At 32.8% G+C, this 14,598-nt stretch overlaps 1 protein-coding gene across 1 annotated transcript in view; it reads left to right on the forward strand.

The window, feature by feature from the left end:
• Abca5 (ATP binding cassette subfamily A member 5) overlaps nucleotides 1–12,188 on the forward strand; it is a 74,955-nt gene extending 62,767 nt beyond the window's left edge. Inside the window, exons 29-39 of the mRNA XM_052756179.1 lie at nucleotides 1,125–1,251; nucleotides 1,465–1,582; nucleotides 1,677–1,768; nucleotides 2,483–2,658; nucleotides 3,536–3,611; nucleotides 4,131–4,225; nucleotides 5,215–5,334; nucleotides 6,453–6,602; nucleotides 6,938–7,017; nucleotides 7,869–7,924; nucleotides 8,715–12,188. Of these exons, the coding sequence (XP_052612139.1) occupies nucleotides 1,125–1,251; nucleotides 1,465–1,582; nucleotides 1,677–1,768; nucleotides 2,483–2,658; nucleotides 3,536–3,611; nucleotides 4,131–4,225; nucleotides 5,215–5,334; nucleotides 6,453–6,602; nucleotides 6,938–7,017; nucleotides 7,869–7,924; nucleotides 8,715–8,822 (1,198 nt within the window). The 3' untranslated portion in view covers nucleotides 8,823–12,188. The remainder of the gene's footprint in view (nucleotides 1–1,124; nucleotides 1,252–1,464; nucleotides 1,583–1,676; nucleotides 1,769–2,482; nucleotides 2,659–3,535; nucleotides 3,612–4,130; nucleotides 4,226–5,214; nucleotides 5,335–6,452; nucleotides 6,603–6,937; nucleotides 7,018–7,868; nucleotides 7,925–8,714) is intronic.
• The last annotated feature ends 2,410 nt before the right edge of the window (nucleotides 12,189–14,598 follow it).

Below are 14,598 nucleotides of genomic sequence, written 5' to 3' on the forward strand. Positions count from 1 at the left end.
GTATGTGCATGTGAAGGCTGGAGTGTTGATGTCTTCCTCAATCTCTACCTCAGGGATCCTTCAACTTCCACTCTTCCAGCACTGAGATTACAGAATTGTGCTGCCGTACCCAGCTTTTTAAATAAATGCTGAAAATCCAGGCTCGGGTGCTAGTTCTTATATGGCAAGCACTTCACCAAATAAATTATCTCTTCAGCCCCTTCCTTCAGAATCTTAATTTAGGAAAGAGGAATTTTTTCCATTAAGGACCTAAAAATCTTATTCAAATATAAATCCATTTCTGTTTCATTATATTATCCCTGTTTGCGTTCATAATCAAACACCTGTCTTTAGTTGTTAACTCCCACTTTCTCCTTAATTTCTGAATAATTTGGGTCCTTTTAACTCTCCACTGATAGTATCTTCACTATCTTTGCTTTGTCTAGTAGGCTCAGCTTGCTTAATTACTTTGTTGACTCCCCTTCCATATTCTTTTCTGTTGTCCTTTTGTTTCTTATAGTGTCACCTTCATTTACTTCTTTGCCTATCTTCCTATTCAAATTTTCTTTGCAACTACTTCATTCTCTGTATGCCATTCAAGAGAATATTCCTTTGGATTTGTGTTTCAGCCTTATCTACTCAATTTTGTGTATATTTAGACTGCAATTTCTTTGGATAAAATATTCATTTTTTAAATTAAAGATTATGCCTTTAAAATTTATGTATATGTGTGTATGTTTGTGTGAGTGAAAGCCAAGGCCAAAGAGGGCATCGAATCCTTCAGAGCTGGAGTTATAGGGCATTTGGAGCCTCCTGATGTGGTGCTAGCAACCAGACTCATGGCCTGGGGAGGACAGTGCTTGTTCTTGACTGCTGAGCCATCTCTTCAGCCTCTGCTTGTTTGTTTTCCCTGTGGAATAACGCCTTAAACATACTAGTTATAGAGTATAATAGTGACAAAATGACTGGATTGGAAAATATCATTTAAGCGCTAACAATAAGTGAAAATCACCATTTGTAATTTTACTTTTCAGAGGTAACATTAAGTCTCATGTTGATGTTCTTTTAAAACCTTTTTCCCTATATAGTGCTTAAATTTCTTAATATTTTAATTATATAACCATCCACTCTTTCTGTGTATCTAGGACACTCTCACAGAAGTCCAAAAATAAGAAGTTTCCAGAACCACCAATCAATGAGGATGAAGATGAAGATGTCAAAGCTGAAAGATTGAAGGTTAAAGAGCTGATGAGCTGCCAGTGTTGTGAGGAGGTAACTTGCTCATTATTGCTAAGTCACATTAAGTCTAAAATGGCAAATTACCAAAGGTATAGGAATTAATAAATATTTTTCATTGCATATGAATGTGAAACTTGTTTGTACACTGCTGTTTTATAAGTGGATATAGTTCTCAGGATACATGTATGAGATATGAAATGATAGGCATCTAATTTATAACTCTATAAAACCTATTTTGCTTATTAGAAGCCAGCCATTATGGTATGCAATTTACATAAAGAATATGATGACAAGAAAGATTTTCTTCATTCAAGAAAAACAAAGAAAGTAGCAACAAAATACATTTCATTCTGTGTGAGAAAAGGTTGGTATTTATTTTTCTTAAGTAAGTTTTTCAGAAGAGTAATTTCCATTTTTAGTTTGACTTTAATATATAATTTTTCTCTCAATTCCTATAGGAGAGATCTTGGGACTGTTGGGTCCAAATGGTGCTGGCAAAAGCACAATTATTAATATTCTGGTTGGGGATATTGAACCTACTTCAGGCCAGGTATGATGTAAGAGTGTGGGTGATGTCTAATATAACATATTTTTAATTAAGATAAGTTTACTATTGACAAATTATGAATTTGATGGTCAAACTTCATGTGTTTTAGTATGTTTAGTATAGACTGATGAGATTAAGATATTTTGATCATCTGTGAAAGTAATACAAATGGTGAAATTATCATACTCAAATAGACACATACATATTCATAGTGTAGAAAAGGATTGTTCCACAGCAACTTACAGTTGGTAGAGCCCCCCAGTGTCTGTGCTGTTTTCCTTTCCTGTTTGTTTTCCCTTTGTTCTCTTCACACCAGATAGACTCACTGTTCTCCTATGAATTACAAGGAATACTCTTTTCTTTGAGATTTTGCCTGAGCTGTTCCTTATGTCAGTTATACCCTATATCCAAGAAATACAAAGGACTTATTTTACTTAACTCATTGGTTTAAATATGAACTTTCAATGAAGCCCCATGTTGGCAGTACTTAAAATTGTGGCTTGATTTCCCTCAACAGTGTAGAATTACCACCTTTTCTAGACGTTTCTCTAAACTCTGACTTAGCTATGCAAGTCCTGGCACCTTTAAAAAGCAATACAACCCTGGCTAAATAGTCCTGTGGCTGAGGGATGGAATTTAAGTGAATCTACTTACTTTCTGTCTCCTTCACAATACAAGTAAGCAAAGATACTAAAATTTGGTTTGCATTTTTTGTAGATATTTCTAGGTGATTATATTTCACATTCAAATGAAGATGATGAATCCATTAAGTGTATGGGTTACTGCCCTCAGACAAACCCACTGTGGCCAGATATTACTCTGAAAGAACATTTTGAAATTTATGGAGCTGTGAAAGGAATGAGTTCAAGTGACATGAAAGAAGTAATAAGTCGGTAAATTGATTGTCTTTAGATTGCTTTTGCTACATGGGGGCAGGAAGTGTATATTTCAAAATTTTTAAAATTTAAAACAAGCATTTTTGTAGATAATTTTCATAGAAAAATGATCATTACTTTTCATATATTCTTTACAAAATTGTAATACCTATGAAAAAAAGGTAATTCTTTATTTCTGGTTTTTTTTTTTTTCTGATTTGTTGTTATTTTCTGAGATAGTCTTACTATGTAGTCCTAGCTAGCTTTGAACTCAGAGATCTGCCTGCCTCTGCTCTTAAGTGCTGGGGTTAAAGACAGGTGCCAGCATTGCCTGGCTCTATTTCCCTATTTTTAATTAATGGAAGAAGGTACCCATTAAATAATATGAAAATTAAGTGAATCATTTAAAACAAGCATTTTTTGTAGATAATTTTCATAGAAAAATGGTCATTACTTTTCATGTATTCTTTACAAAATTATGATACCTATGAAAAAAAGGCAACTCTTTATTTCTGGCTTTTTTTTTCCCCCTAATTTGTTGTTATTTTCTGAGATAGTCTTACTATGTAGTCCCAGCCAGCTTTGAACTCAGAGATCTGCCTGCCTCTGCTCTTAAGTGCTGGGGTTAAAGACAGGTGCCAGCATTGCCTGGCTCTATCTTCCTATTTTTAATTATAGGAAGAAGGTACCCACTAAATGATATGAAAATTAAGTGACTCATTTATCAAGACAATTTGTTTAAAATGATATAAACTGGAGATTTTTTTCTTATCTAATTATACTAAACATTACCTGAGTGACTCTTTTAGAGAGAACAGTGTTAGTGATCTTACATAATTTATATTTGTATTAATACAGATTCAGGTACATTAATTTTATATTGACCATTTTACAGAATAACAAATGCCCTTGATTTGAAAGAACATCTTCAGAAAACTATAAAGAAACTACCTGCAGGGATCAAGAGAAAGGTACTTTTTATTAGACAACAAATACATCTTGACCCGTCCCGCGGGCCAGGTTATTGGGGAGACCCGAGGAGGCACCTCCTGAAAGATCAATGGGGGCGAGAGAGAAAGGAGACCAGGCGCCATAAAGGAAGACAGAGTCAGTCTGAGTCGCGTCAAGGTCTCGTTTATTGACTGGGTATTGAGGCTTATAAGCAGGGCTTCAGGCAGGGAGGGGGGCAGGGGAAGCAAAAGGAGAGAAGAATGGAAAATTCCTAAGGAAGGGTGAGGTCGCTTTGGTCCCAGGCCCCTGCAGCTGGCTGATTAGCAGGTACTCCAGGAAGTTGTACAGCCCGCGGTTAGGCCAGGAACCTGTTTTTTGCAAGGTTTGATAAAGTAAGGAAGGTCACACAAAATTCAAGACACAGCTATCCGGGGTCGGCCCCCAATAACATCTATTGTATTAGTTCAGTGCTTTTTGCTCTCTAGACAGACATCCTCAGAGTGAAGTCTTAGTCCAGCTTCCCTCTGTCTTCCCTCTAGCTGTGTTTTGCTCTCAGTATGCTGGGGAACCCACAGGTTACTCTACTGGATGAACCATCCACAGGTATGGACCCCAGAGCCAAACAGCACATGTGGTGAGTATGACACTACAGACACTTGTCACAGTGCATTACGTTATGGTTTAGAGTCATTATAGCTAATAGTTTCCTGTTAGTAATGTATACAACTTGATTTTATTAAATAGTAATTAAGTATTTAACCTTTTAAAGCTTTTATCTTATCTTTGTTGAAATGATCATGATATTTTATATACTGCAGAACAAAAATGAATATACAAGTGGTTATTAAAATAAATAATTCAGCTGGGCGGTGGTGGCGCACGCCTTTAATCCCAGCACTCGGGAGGCAGAGCCAGGCGGATCTCTGTGAGTTCGAGGCCAGCCTGGGCTACCAAGTGAGTTCCAGGAAAGGCGCAAAGCTACACAGAGAAACCCTGTCACGAAAAACAAAAAAAAATAAAAATAAAAAAATAAATAAATAAATAATTCTTTCTGAATTGATTTTGGAAGCTTTTTCCTAGTCATTTAATGGTAAATTATGTTTTTCATAATATTGTTTTGAATTGATGTTGTAATTCATTGTAGTAGTTTAAAGAACTAGTTCATTGAATACTTTTTAGTCCTTAATTTCCATGTTTATAAAGTATAAGGTTTGATTTAGTTATATATTAATTTATGAGTATGCAGCTTTTTTATAATACAAAAAAATCGCATTTTATCATACATTGATTGATTCATTCCTGCATGTTTTTGTACTTCCTCTTTTTTTTTTATTTCTGGTGATTGACACCAAGATAGTGTACATTGTAAGCAAGTGCACCATATCTGAGCTGTACACTAGCCTGGTTATTATATTTTAACCCCATGTATACCTTTGCATTTGTCAAGTTTCAGAACAAAAGAAAAATAAGTTAGAATAGAAAAATCATAGTTTGGTAGGATATAATAGCTTATAGCAGTTGATAGCGGGTAAGTTTTAGTCAAATAGTTGGACTTTGAAAAAACTATTTCTTTTAGCAAACGGGTATATTCCTCTTATTTTTTTTTTTTTTTAAATTTTGTAGGAGAGCTATTCGAACTGCATTTAAAAACAAAAAGCGGGCTGCTCTTCTGACTACTCATTACATGGAAGAGGCAGAGGCTGTCTGTGACAGAGTGGCAATTATGGTGTCCGGGCAGTTAAGGTAGATGTTTAAACAGCATCCTTTTCAGAGACTGAGAATTGAGGATATATTTTGAATATGATCTTTTAAAAACTTAGAAAACTGTGCATTAATTTGAAATGTCAAAACATATTTCTTTTAGTTTTTAAAATCTGTTTTTCTTGTAATTTCTTGGAAATACATAATTTTTTTTCTTTTTTTTTTTTACAAAATATGTCCAACTACCTATATTAGTATATTTATGCCTTGTGTTTGTTATTTTAAAATTATTGGGCTATTTTAAAGTAACAGAAATTTTTTTGAATTGTAACACAAAGTATAAAATAAATATGAGTTTATATTTACATAAATAAATGATTGGATAAATAAACGTGGCCAAAGAGGCAAATTTTCCTTACATAATGATTTCAAATAGTATGTCTATGCTGGTCCCTCAAAGGAAGCTTACCCTTACCTGTCCCAGCTTTATGCTGGATATAATCGGTTTCTTCTAGAAAATTGAGTAAGGAAAAGGGGAAATAATAAGTTCACAGCTGAAAAGCTTACAGATACCTTAGCTAAGCAGTGTGTGCAAATACTGTACTTCCCTGAATATGGCATAGATTAATGAGAAGCATTATTCAGATTGTGATTTTCTGTCCAAAAGTCATAACCCTATTTTAACATGAGGAAAATAACAAACAAACACAAATTGAAGGAAATTCCAATAAAACACCTGATCAGTATTTTTTTTAAAACTATACAAGTCATGAAAAAGAACGAATAGGTAAGAAGTGTCAATAACTTTGGAAATTAAAGAGACATAACAACTAAATACAACATGCAACAGAATCCTGGAACAGAAACGACACTACTGGAAAACTAGCAAAATCAAATAAATCCAGGTCTGATCTTGGTTAGCTCTGTATAATGTAGGTTACTTGATTTGGACAAATTTGTCATAGAAATAGAAGATAATATTAGGTAAGATGAAACTAGATAAAGTGTATAAGCATGCTGTGTGTTGCTTGCAACTTTTCTATACATGTAAAAGATTCCCAGAGTCATTTTATCCAAAAAATGTGGTAGAGATTTAAGTGAGAAATCATTCTTTGAAACTGTCAAGCCATTTTAGCTCTTTCTTTTAAAAATTACTTCAGATGTATTGGAACAGTACAACATTTAAAGAGTAAGTTTGGCAAAGGCTACTTTTTGGAAATTAAATTAAAGGATTGGATAGAAAACCTGGAAATAGATCGCCTTCAAAGAGAAATTCAATATATTTTCCCAAATGCAAGCCGCCAAGAGAGGTAACAACTTTTAAAATATATTTAATATTTTTTATAGAGTAGAAATCATTAAAGGTTATATTTTCAGTTATATTTCTACCTATGTCTTTGAGTATCTTATTAATGTGCTGTGTCACCAGTACTGTATTGTGCTGTCAGGACACAGGTTTGTATCTGCTTCAGGTTAATAACTACATGGTTTTACCCAGTCATTTTGCACAATTTTTTAGGAAAATGAGTATCAAAGTATATTATTAGAATTTGAATTTGAACTTTAAAAAAATTTAAACTTTAGCTTTTGAACATGCGCAGTAGTTAAGTTTTGCATTTTCCTGTGTTTTATCTTTGTTTTTCAGCTTTTCTTCTATTTTGGCTTATAAAATCCCTAAAGAAGATGTTCAGTCCCTCTCACAATCCTTTGCTAAGTTGGAAGAAGGCAAGTAGCATTTAAGAATATTGTAAAATAGTTTTCATATAATGAAAGAATTTTATTCAGAAAGCTTAGAACTGGGAGCCAGATTATTGTTGCAATTATAGCAAATAATCTTTTGTTCTTTTATTCTAAGATAAATAAATATGAATGTATGTATAATTACATACATACATGTAACAATAATTTAAAAAGGATTGGTCAGGAATTTGAAAGGGAATGTGGGAGACACAGGAGGACTTGAAGGGAGAGAAGGGGATGGAATAATGCAAATTCAGAACTCATGTATATAATTCCCAAAAACTTAAAAATTTGAGACATCTATAGAACTTTTATCATTCTCTGTGGGGATTCTGAATAGGACAAAATTTACTTTTATCTTACATATCTCCATAATATCTGTAGAGTAATTACTAATTCTGAAATTTTTACTTTCCTGGTAATGTCGTTATGATTAAAGGAATAAATATACTGATGGAATTTGGTATTAGGTTGGATTTCAAAGGGATTTGAAGTAAATGTAGGAAAGCTTATAGTGATCAATGTTCAGAATTCAATTTAAGAATCAAGAACAGGTTATAGCAGAGTTTGGAGAATGGGGGCTAGAGATCTAACACCGTAAGAAAACAAAAGAATAATGAGGAAGGAGATACAGGAGAGAAAGAGGAGATAACTTAGAAAATGTGAATTAGGTCAAGTAATGTTTAATCCTGAATGTTTATAGCTGAGGGTCAGTAGTGGATCAGTTTTGAGTGAGTTGTTGACAGAGTTTTTAAAAAACAGATACCTTACAAGTTGTTTCCATTTCATTCCTTTAAAATATCACTGAGTAAAATGCTATTTTTATGTTTTAATAGCAAAACACACTTTTGCCATTGAAGAATATAGCTTTTCTCAAGCAACACTGGAACAGGTACTGTAAAGTTAAATTAGAAAAGATTACTATATAGTTAGGTGTGTCTATTAGCAATCACTTGGGTTTATATTGTAGAGACTGTGATATTATAGACATTTAAAACTATATAATTAAAAACATACTCATTTATTTCATGTTTGGATGTGGGTATACAAGTGGCACAGTGTTTTTGTGAGGGCCAGAGGACAACTTGTAGGAAGCAGCTCCCATCCATGTGGGGCTTAGTGATTACATTTCTGTCTTTGGGCTTGGCAATAGGCATCGCTGAGCCATCTCTCCATTCCCATTTATAATTACAGCTGTAATTACAACTTGAGCTTCCTCTTTGCTTTTCCTTCACTTTTATTTTTAAAGAACCTTTAATTGAAAACTCATATTATTTACATTTATTGAGTACAGTGTTATGGTTTGATATATACATACACTATTGAATAATTAATTCAAGTGAATTTTATCTTGTTAATTCTGAATAGCCTTTTATTCATTTCTGTAAATACTTGAAAAGACTCATTGTAGTATTACATATTAGAATACTTGAAATTGTTGAAATAATTTTAAGTTATTATGACAGTACTACTTGATAGATTAATCAGAAAGTACATTAACCCTTTAAGTATATGTTTGTCTTTCTATCTAAAGGACATCATTTGATTTGTTTGAATAGTATCAATATCAATAAACTCTTTTGATACTTGTTAATATAGTTAGTTATGTCATTGTATCATGTCTGACAGTTACAAGTCTTTTGAATTTTAGAATAGTTTATTTTTCTTTTCCTTTTATCTAGGTTTTTGTAGAACTGACCAAAGAACAGGAGGAAGAAGACAACAGCTGTGGGACTTTAAACAGCACACTCTGGTGGGAGAGAACGCAGGAAGACAGAGTAGTGTTTTGAATGTTTGTGGCTCATTCTGCTTACTGACACTGAATTTATTTATTCTTTTTTTAACTGATTTTAAAAGTTTATTACTTGAATAGTAATTGAAGAAACATGAAAGCACTTGGAAGTTTCCTAAACTCCTTAATTTATATGCTATGGTTGTGTGTTCGGCTTTCCCTTAAATAAATTTGTGTATAATTGTCAACCTGCATGTTTATATCTGACGTATATTGAATGTAGTCTATATGCCATCATTTCCACTTTTCACAAAAACAGTATTTCTAAACTTGTGGCTTAAAGAAATTATAAAAGAATAATTCTGAATAATATATAAGTTTATACTATCTTACATCATTGTAAATTCTCCAGTACTAATTAAAAAGGCCAATATATGACTAATCCATAGAAAAGAGAAATAAGGCAATGAGGAAACTTTGGGCTTTTCCTTTAGAATTTGTAAAAGAAACTCTTAGAGGAAGTTGCTATCTGTAAAAGTTCAGAGGTTGAGGAGTACATCCACTAGGTGGCAGTCATTAATCATAGTAAACAATGTGAAGCCTTATTCTAGTAAGTGATTTTCAATATGGGTAATTAGATGTTTCAAGTTACGTTTCTTTTGCCTACATTAAAATTCAAATGTGTTTTAGTGATCGTAATTCACGAAAAGATTATTGCTAGAATCTTAGTATGCAATAGTCTGATTCTCTGAAACTACAATGACAGATGTCTGTGGAGGTATAATTAGTCTATATCTTCTCTCAAACTCTCTATGAAGATTAAAAACAAAAAGCTTTGTTGCCTTCCTCGAAAAGGGCACACTTAATTTTATTCTTAGATAAGAAACTTATTAGTTAACCATTTCTATTGCTAAATTTTATTACTTGATTCTTTCTTGAGTTTTAAGAAGATCAACATATATATTTCTTTAAAGGCCACCTTGTAATCACCTTGGAACATGGTAGAATATAGTAACTCCTTCAGGGGTTAAATTAAGAACTGAAAATCAGAGTTTCACTCTTATGACAGAGTTGAAATATGATACGATAATATAATCTTAGAAATATATGACTCATGAACAGGTATACTAATATAAATGATGGTAGTTGATACTATATTTCAATCTGTTGTATAAAGTATTAGCTTTGCAAAAACAAACATATTGTGGTGTGACTTTTGCATTACAGAGACATAAAGAACAATAGCAAGAACAGAGGGCTTGCTCCCAAGTTACTTTAAATAGTCAAACTTTCAAAGAACTTACTAATTATTTAATGTTGGGAAGACTTAATGAACTTTTGGTACTGTTTGTTAATGAAACACCTGTGGTTTTAGGCACTAGTAGCTAATTTAAGTGTTCCTTTCTCAGTACAAGGTACATGACAGACACCTCTCCTTTGCTTTGACAATTTCTGTCCATATTCTCAAAGGTATTTGTTTAGTCTCTTATCTCAGAGGTCTCTAATCTAAATGAGCCATCCTACAAGTCTGCTTGAATTTTATGACCCCCAGCTAAGTTCTTGTAAGATTTCATTGGCAGTAGCTTGCCTCCTGATAACCAAATTATAATTTTGGATTCTTTAGAATCTTATATTTAGCTAATGATTACTGCATGACAGATATAGTCAAGACATATTTAAGAGGAAATCTTTATCTTTGCTGATAAATTATAAATAGCACATTGTATTTTCTAAGCAAGTCACTGCTAAATGGTGCCGTAAACTTGAAGAGCTATCTTTTAGTATTTAAGTATGTTGGGCCTTTCTTTTGGGATGTGATTTTTGTAACTCTGTAACCTAGAACACATACCCTTAAAACAAACAAACAAACAAAAAAACCAAACTGTATTTATAGTTTATTAGGGCAGTTACTGAAAAAGGTAGGTTTTGTTTGTTTTTCAAAGCATTTGATCATTCTGAGAAAGAGTTGTTTCATAGAGATGGTGAACATAGACCATTATCACCCACTTTTTCATGTAGATTTGTCCACTGTCTATTAACATTTCTGAATGTGTGATCAATGTACAGTATAATTTTTCTTAGGGAGTGAAAGTTGAGATTATATTGTCTAATAATTTTCTTGTCTGTTGTGTACATCCAGTTATTTTATTTTTCTGTACATAATACAAAGTTTCGTAAACATTTTAGATAAAACCTTTGAATATAGCTTTAGTTTTCACACATTCAGTAAATATATTTTGGTCATGAACTAAGTTTTTCTTTTGGAAGCTGCTATCCACCCTCCCCCTTTAAGAGTAGTAACTGACTCAAGAAATACAAGATATAAACAATTCTTAAAACAAGGATAAGTGAACTGGGACAAAAGAAGACAGAAAGTCAAATAGAAATTTATCATATTATAGTGTATAGTTTGTTTTGCACATATATGTATTTTAAAATATCTTAAATTATTGCTATCAGAACTTTGTTCCACATCAATACAAGTAAATAAATAACTATATTTGTTAGGCAAAAGTTGAATACAAATAGCAACATCACCTTCCTGCCTTATATTTTCCATCTGTGATCAAATATTAGAAGTAGAGTAAAGGCAAAGCTCTACTGAGTGACTGAATGTTGAACGCAGTGCTGTCTTCAGCAGAGAGGAACTAGTCAGCTTGGAACAATGAAAAGCATTCTTAGTAAAGTAAAGCATGCTTTACTTTGTGTGGGTTCTTCCCCCTTCCACTTCATTTTTTATAAAAAGCAGTGGTTTTTTTTAAAATTTCTTTTATTTAATTGGCAAAAATTACTTTTAGTCAGTTTTGGTTTTCACCATTAAAACATTTTTTTTTTTCAGTAATTTAATTCAGCACACCTTTCAGTGACTGTGTTTCCAGAATGGGTTCTTTGGGTAGAAAGATGACCTGATTTTGGCTCTGTAAGCTCTTACATTCTATTAAGAGAAGGATAGATACTTAAATAATGATATGAAAATGCTTTGCCTCTAGTACTAAAATTATCTTATAGGAGCACAATTAATTTTACTAGGGTAGGTGTTGTTTTCATGTTTCTTTGATGGTCACTCAGTAGCTCATTCTGATTGCACTTTTTGCATTTGTTAAGATGCCATCGTATATTTTCATGTAGCATATTAGTAGGCATTAATTCTTTTAAAATAGTAAAGGCTTTTTCTTAATGTATTTTTAAAATTGTTAACATTGGTTTTTCATCTTTTTCCTTGAAAGAGCATATTACATAAATGAAAATTTATTCTCAGGTGAATTATTTTTGTATCAGCTATTCTTATAAGGTAAAAATTTACTTATTTTCTATTCATAATGTGTTGTATGTAAGCAATTCTCAATGCTGCCCTTTAAGAAAAATGAATGTGCTTATATTATTAATAATAAACTTTAAGAGCTAAAATCTGAGACAAACTTTATTTTGTATACTGAAATGGATTTTTTATTATTTAGTGTTCATAATTAGATGAGTGACTTAAATTAAAAATTGAAGCAACACTATGTAACTTAAATAATATCTATTGAGAACCTTTATTAAGTAAGGGATAAGGAAATGTTGGCAAGAATTATTTAATCATGTTCATATTTTAAATTTAAACTTAGGCTATGTTTATTTTTTATGTTAAATGTATTTCATACAAACAGCAGTCATTTATATTTAATACATATTTATCTATTTCCTTAAATTTTTAAAATAAATTTGATTTTTTTACTTAGGCAGTACTTTGAATTTAATGAATAAATTCTTCCCAAGCACCTAAACTTAACAAATAAAGGGCTTTTTTTAAAGTTAGGAAGTCAAGTTCTGAAGAATTCAAAACATCTTAAAACTAGGCTGCATGTGCTTGCTATCATAATTACACAAATGTGGACCCTGTGCCCAACTAGACACACCCAGAGGCATGTTTCCATGGTGTTTCTAAATGCCACAAAGCCTGACAGTGAAGATTTTATCACAGTTGCTTATTTAATGATTGGGGTGATAGAAGGTCCAGTGATGATGAATTGACGTTAGCAGTTACAGGCATACAGCTTAGGTTTATAACTGCTAAGGTAGTCCTTTCTTTAAGCTCAGACTTTGATTTTTCAGCTGGTTGTTGGGACTTAATCCGATTTAGGTTTCATGTTCTAGCAACTCAGTATTTTCTGCTAAACTAAGATAATACAAAATTTTTCTGTTACATTTCATCCAGCCTCGTAATAATAGAGCCTTCTAAGATCTCTGTTCTGACATTCTTCTGATCTTTTTGTTTTGTTTTGTTTTGTTTTTTGTTTTTTGTTTTTTGAGACAGAGTTTCTCTGTGTAGCTTTGGTGCCTGTCCTGGATCTCGCTCTGTAGACCAGGCTGGCCTCAACCTCAAGAGATCCACCTGCCTCTGTCTCCTAAGTGCTGGTATTAAAGGCGTGCACCACCACTGCTCAGCCTTATCTTCTGATCTTAAAGGCTGGCTGAAAACCCTCCTAAATGAAGTTATAATTTTACTTTGCTGTTTTAAAATTAATATATAATAATTTTACCCCTTTATGAGATGAAATATGATAAATTCTTTTCTTTTTTTTGCTTGGGATTGAACCAGGAGCTTGTGTATTTACTTAAGCATACTATTCCTGAGCTGAGTACCTGCTACTTTGAGTTAGTTTAAATGTTATAGTCTATGAGGATGTTTTGCTAACAGAATGACACCATTGTTGTGTTGGAAAGTGGTTCCAGTCATTATTTATTAAAAATCTCTTTGACATACAATTGTAGGAAAAGGTATTGAGTGCCAATTTTCATTGGTTGTTAATTTCTTTAATGCATTATACAAGAAAATGAACCTGGGGCCTCATGAATCCTGGGCAGGTGCTCTACCATCAAGTCATACCCAGACCAATGTGATTAATATTGTTTTACAATAATAAATACATGCTTGATATTTGTTCTCTACTGATTATATTTAAATACATTAATGTATTTGAAATCACAGTTGAAACTGAATGAATTCAGAATTATTTGTCAAGCTTTATAAATTGGGTGTGATTTTATAGATACACTGTGATTATGGAGAACAAAATAGGTTATTAGATTTAAAGCAGGAATGTATGCAATGAGGATGATTGGGGATGATAAAATTTTGAATAATTAAGGTAATTTTTTTATTTCAAGACAGGGTGTCTCTGTGTATCCTTGGCTGTCCCATGGGACTCAATCTGTAGACCAGGCTGGCCTCGAACTCAGTGATCTACCTGCTTCTGCCTTCTGAATGCTGGGATTAATGGCATGCACCATTACCACTGGTCAAGGTAATCTATTTTATAACAACTTATTGTGAGTAGATATTAAAAGTAGGTGTATGAAATGAATATAAACTGCTTATAAAGATAGTGTATCCAAAGGTATGTATATTAGCTTTAGTTTGAAGTTTAAAACCTCAAATATTCTTCTTGGTTGTGGTTGTTTGAAAGAAAATGGTCCCCAAAGGGAGTGGCACTATTGGGAGGTGTGACTTGGTTGTAGTAAGTGTGGCCTTGTTGGAGGAAGTATGGAGGTAGGCTTTGAAGTCTCATTTATGCCTAAACCACGCCCAGTATCTCAGCTCACTGCCTTTTGCCTGAAAAATGTAGGACTCTCAGCTCTTTCTCCAGCACTATGTTTGCTTGCATGCCACCGTGTTACACCATGATGATAATGGATTAAACCTCTGAAAATGTAAGCCACCCCAGTGAAATGTTTTTCCTTTATAAGAGTTACCATGGTTCATTGTGTCTCTTCACAGAAATCGAAATCCTAAGACACTGGTGTTAATTGACTTCTAGTCATTAAAATAAACATAAGTATGTATTATTTTA

The sequence above is a fragment of the Peromyscus californicus genome, unplaced genomic scaffold (genome assembly GCF_007827085.1).
Source record: "Peromyscus californicus insignis strain IS unplaced genomic scaffold, ASM782708v3 Scaffold_3__1_contigs__length_106647218, whole genome shotgun sequence".
NCBI classification, from domain to species: domain Eukaryota; kingdom Metazoa; phylum Chordata; class Mammalia; order Rodentia; family Cricetidae; genus Peromyscus; species Peromyscus californicus.